The sequence below is a fragment of the Poromitra crassiceps genome (assembly GCF_964638095.1).
Source record: "Poromitra crassiceps genome assembly, chromosome: 2".
In the NCBI taxonomy this organism is placed as follows: Eukaryota; Metazoa; Chordata; class Actinopteri; order Beryciformes; family Melamphaidae; genus Poromitra; species Poromitra crassiceps.
Genome location: NC_139624.1, coordinates 99,964,041 through 99,969,040, shown reverse-complemented (window position 1 = coordinate 99,969,040; position 5,000 = coordinate 99,964,041). Strand labels below are relative to the sequence as shown.

The window sequence follows — 5,000 nt, the reverse complement described above, 5'->3', positions numbered from 1 at the left end:
GTGGGTGAGATGTGGTTGAGATGTGGTTAACTAAAGTTAACTTAAACTACTCAGTGTCTTTGTGTGGCACACATAGATATGATATATACTGGTACCCAGTGTCAGGAAAGTCCTATATGGTAGATAGGAGACATGTGTCCTGCTACAGACTGCATCAGGAGAGGTGCTGTGAGAACAGTGTGCATTGGCCTATAAGAGCCTTCCCATCTGTCTGCCTGTCTGCAAGACAGCACTGAGCCAGATCAGCACAGACCTCTGAGCTCAGCAGGGATTTGTTCACCTATGCAGGGTTCAACGCTAAGCGTTTTCCCCTCTTTCCTGTCACAATTCTACTTCCCCCTAGTATCATTTATGCCAAGCAGGTAAAAATGAAAATAAACACATTTTCTTCCATTTTAAGTAATTTTTCAACTCTATGACAAATTTTGAGGGGGGAGTCCAATCTGATTGGTCCGATAAAGGACAACAGAGAGGAGAGTGGGCCAGTCGCAGAACAGAGAGGCAAAAATATCAGAAGTGAGAAATGGTAGCATCTAAACCTGTGTGCCAGACTAGTTTGTTGGAGACAAAGATAAAAGCGCTTTTATAAACTTGGTTTCATATATTTATCTGTCTATGTACGTATGTCTATCACCAATGGGTTTCCCAATTTGTTTTTTCTTCATTTTACTCTCGCTTGATTGTATGCCTTAGATGAAGATTATGATTGTTGTTGTTGTTGTTGTTGCTGTTGCTGTTAGTATTAATATTAGTGTTGTTTACTATACTTGAGAAAACCAGCCTAATTGACCGAAGCACTTGACTTGGGTAACAGCTGGATTGTTTTTTAGATGCAGATAATGTCCATGTTGCGTTGATATGGGATCCCAGGGACTTAATACAACGAGAACAATAGCGATAAATATTGGATTACCCTATAAAAGTAACATACTGGAGAAATTCATGTGAAGTTAGTTCTACAGTTTCTTTGACTCTGTCCTTCCCTAGCACAGCCTCCTATCTCTCCCTCTCTCTCTCTTTGACCTTCATTTCTCTCACTTCCCTGCTCCTGGCCATCTGCTTGTGATTACGAGGGAACCTGAAATGATTTGAGCTATAGAATGTGACCCCCCCCTCCCCCCCTCCATCTCTGTATCCATGGTGCTGACTCCTGTCTCCCCCCACCACCACCCCACCTCCTCTCTTCTCATGCAGACATTCCTGAGATCCCCGAGAGCATTAAGTTCTGCAGGGCTCTGGAGATCGCAGACTTCAGCGGAAACCCCCTCTCCAGGTGAGTGGATTGGAACAGCCCACCTCTCCACTCAGTCATGTGTCTGAACAACTTCTTATTTTCAAATAGTACAAAAGAAAAATACCAATGAGTAGTTTTACATACTCATAGATCCCCCCCCCTTTCCCCCCCAAGCACTCAGCTTGGGAGGGGGATAGGGATCTTATGTTGGTTTGTATCTCTTGTTCTTTTTCTCCCTGACTGTTCTGTATTGTTTGTATGATGATGATGTGTTACTGTATGGCCTGTTTTTATAAGACCTTGATGGCAATAACTTTTGCACGTCATCCCTTGGATCTTGTTATTCTATCTCCAAAATCAAATCAATCAGCGTGAAAGGTAAGTAAATGTTGGGCTTGGCCACACAAGGACACTAGAGGAGATAGAGGGGGTGAGTGAGGGAGGGATGCAGCGCTACCTGGCTAAATGTCACAAAGCATGATAAATATCATTTGTGTGCTCTAATTCCTCTGCCTCGCCTTTTTATAATGTGCAGGTTGGAAAGTGTGTGTGTGAATGTACATGTGTGTGTACTATATATACTGTATGTTGTGTGTGAATGTACATGTGTGTGTACTATATATACTGTATGTTGTGTGTGAATGTACATGTGTGTGTACTATATATACTGTATGTTGTGTGTGAATGTACATGTGTGTGTACTATATATACTGTATGTTGTGTGTGAATGTACATGTGTGTGTACTATATATACTGTATGTTGTGTGTACTATATATGCTGTATGTTGTGTGTGAATGTACATGTGTGTGTACTATATATACTGTATGTTGTGTGTGAATGTACATGTGTGTGTACTATATATACTGTATGTTGTGTGTGAATGTACATGTGTGTGTACTATATATACTGTATGTTGTGTGTACTATATATACTGTATGTTGTGTGTGAATGTACATGTGTGTGTACTATATATACTGTATGTTGTGTGTGAATGTACATGTGTGTGTACTATATATACTGTATGTTGTGTGTACTATATATACTGTATGTTGTGTGTGAATGTACATGTGTGTGTACTATATATACTGTATGTTGTGTGTGAATGTACATGTGTGTGTACTATATATACTGTATGTTGTGTGTGAATGTACATGTGTGTGTACTATATATACTGTATGTTGTGTGTGAATGTACATGTGTGTGTACTATATATACTGTATGTTGTGTGTGAATGTACATGTGTGTGTACTATATATACTGTATGTTGTGTGTACTATATATACTGTGTGTTGTGTGTGAATGTACGTGTGTGTGTGTACTATATATACTGTATGTTGTGTGTGAATGTACATGTGTGTGTACTATATATACTGTATGTTGTGTGTGAATGTACATGTGTGTGTACTATATATACTGTATGTTGTGTGTGAATGTACATGTGTGTGTACTATATATACTGTATGTTGTGTGTGAATGTACATGTGTGTGTACTATATATACTGTATGTTGTGTGTGAATGTACATGTGTGTGTACTATATATACTGTATGTTGTGTGTGAATGTACATGTGTGTGTACTATATATACTGTATGTTGTGTGTGAATGTACATGTGTGTGTACTATATATACTGTATGTTGTGTGTACTATATATACTGTATGTTGTGTGTGAATGTACATGTGTGTGTACTATATATACTGTATGTTGTGTGTGAATGTACATGTGTGTGTACTATATATACTGTATGTTGTGTGTGAATGTACATGTGTGTGTACTATATATACTGTATGTTGTGTGTGAATGTACATGTGTGTGTACTATATATACTGTATGTTGTGTGTGAATGTACATGTGTGTGTACTATATATACTGTATGTTGTGTGTGAATGTACATGTGTGTGTACTATATATACTGTATGTTGTGTGTACTATATATACTGTATGTTGTGTGTGAATGTACATGTGTGTGTACTATATATACTGTATGTTGTGTGTGAATGTACATGTGTGTGTACTATATATACTGTATGTTGTGTGTGAATGTACATGTGGGTGTACTATATATACTGTATGTTGTGTGTGAATGTACATGTGTGTGTACTATATATACTGTATGTTGTGTGTGAATGTACATGTGTGTGTACTATATATACTGTATGTTGTGTGTGAATGTACATGTGTGTGTACTATATATACTGTATGTTGTGTGTGAATGTACATGTGTGTGTCCTATATATACTGTATGTTGTGTGGGAATGTACATGTGTGTGTACTATATATACTGTATGTTGTGTGTGTGAATGTACATGTGTGTGTACTATATATACTGTATGTTGTGTGTGTGAATGTACATGTGTGTGTACTATATATACTGTATGTTGTGTGTGAATGTACATGTGTGTACTATACTGTATATACTGTATGTTGTGTGTGAATGTACATGTGTGTGTACTATATATACTGTATGTTTGAACATGTATTCCCTAGCTGAGATGAGGTGATGTACAGCACATGAACAAATGCCTGGAGGAGAGTGAGCTTTGTGTGACTGAGCTGCTCGCTGACCAGACGTGGCTCCTCTGTGTTCAATGGAAGTGTCACGCTAAGCTAACAAGAGAGATAGATAGAACAGCGCTGCAGCTGCTGGCAGCAGCACTGATGCTGAACACTTGTACAGATGGAAATGTCTGTCTGCGTCAAGCGATCCCATGCTTTGTGTGACGGACCCCTAAGAGCTTTCCTCTACTCGTTTTCTCCTCCTCCTCCCTTCTCTCTTTCTGCCTCAGATTGCCGGATGGTTTCACACAACTCCGAGCGCTCGCTCACTTGGCGCTCAACGACGTGTCACTGCAGACGTTGCCCAACGACATTGGAAAGTACGTACGCAAGCTCTTCAGCCCACACAGTACCGAACCATCATAGTAGGGCTTCATGATTAAGTGTCTAATTGTACCGTTTAATTGTAGGTTCTTCAATGACAATGGCATTTAATGGTATTATTATTATATGATTCAACATGATGACAGTCAGATACTCATTAAGAGAGCATACGATTTTGCTCACTCGAAGAAAAGGGGGAAAAAATGTAATCCGAAAAAATGAATGCGAGATCTCTATAACTGTAGATTAGAAAAATAGCATAATTGCATTTGTGTCGCAACATTTAGACATGGCTACACACATTGACATCTGGGAGATATTTTTGGGAATGTTGATGAACAAACAGACATATTATCTACAGTATGTTAACACATTGAGTGCCAGCCACTTTTGGAGAACGGACGCTCCCAGTGCCAGAGTTTCAGAGCGTTTTCAGTGATTTCTCGAGGCCCACAGAATATTGTGTGATATTACTATGTAAACACCGAACACGCACAAAGAACGAGGAGACTCTCTTCTATCATCTGCAAAAAAAAGTTTATTGATCCCATTTTCCGTTCTTTAGTTATGAGCCGGAGAAGATAGCTTGATTTAGCCAAAAACAGCAATTTTTTTCTTGAAGCTTAGATAATGAGCCTTTTGTGAAATTAAACATTTCAAGCACATCATTGACTCTGAAGCTAATATTTTCTGATATAATGACACCTCAAAAATAATTTCCTTCAATAAAAGAGTGAAAACAAAGGAATTTTGTTTGGCCAAATAATATGTTTTAGCTGCAACCAGCAGCGCTGGCCCCTGCGTGCGCAGACCCTACACCAGCGATCCCCAAAGTCCGGACTCCGGTCCGCATCCGGACCCAGACGCCGTCCTATCCGGACCGATC

General features: G+C 39.2%; 1 protein-coding gene across 1 annotated transcript in view; it reads left to right on the top strand.

Moving 5' to 3' along the window:
- The window catches only part of scrib (scribble planar cell polarity protein), a 168,406-nt gene that overhangs the window by 80,859 nt on the left and 82,547 nt on the right, over nucleotides 1-5,000 (top strand). Inside the window, exons 3-4 of the mRNA XM_083631875.1 lie at nucleotides 1,195-1,273; nucleotides 4,021-4,139. Coding sequence (XP_083488001.1) covers nucleotides 1,195-1,273; nucleotides 4,021-4,139 — 198 coding nt within the window. The remainder of the gene's footprint in view (nucleotides 1-1,194; nucleotides 1,274-4,020; nucleotides 4,140-5,000) is intronic.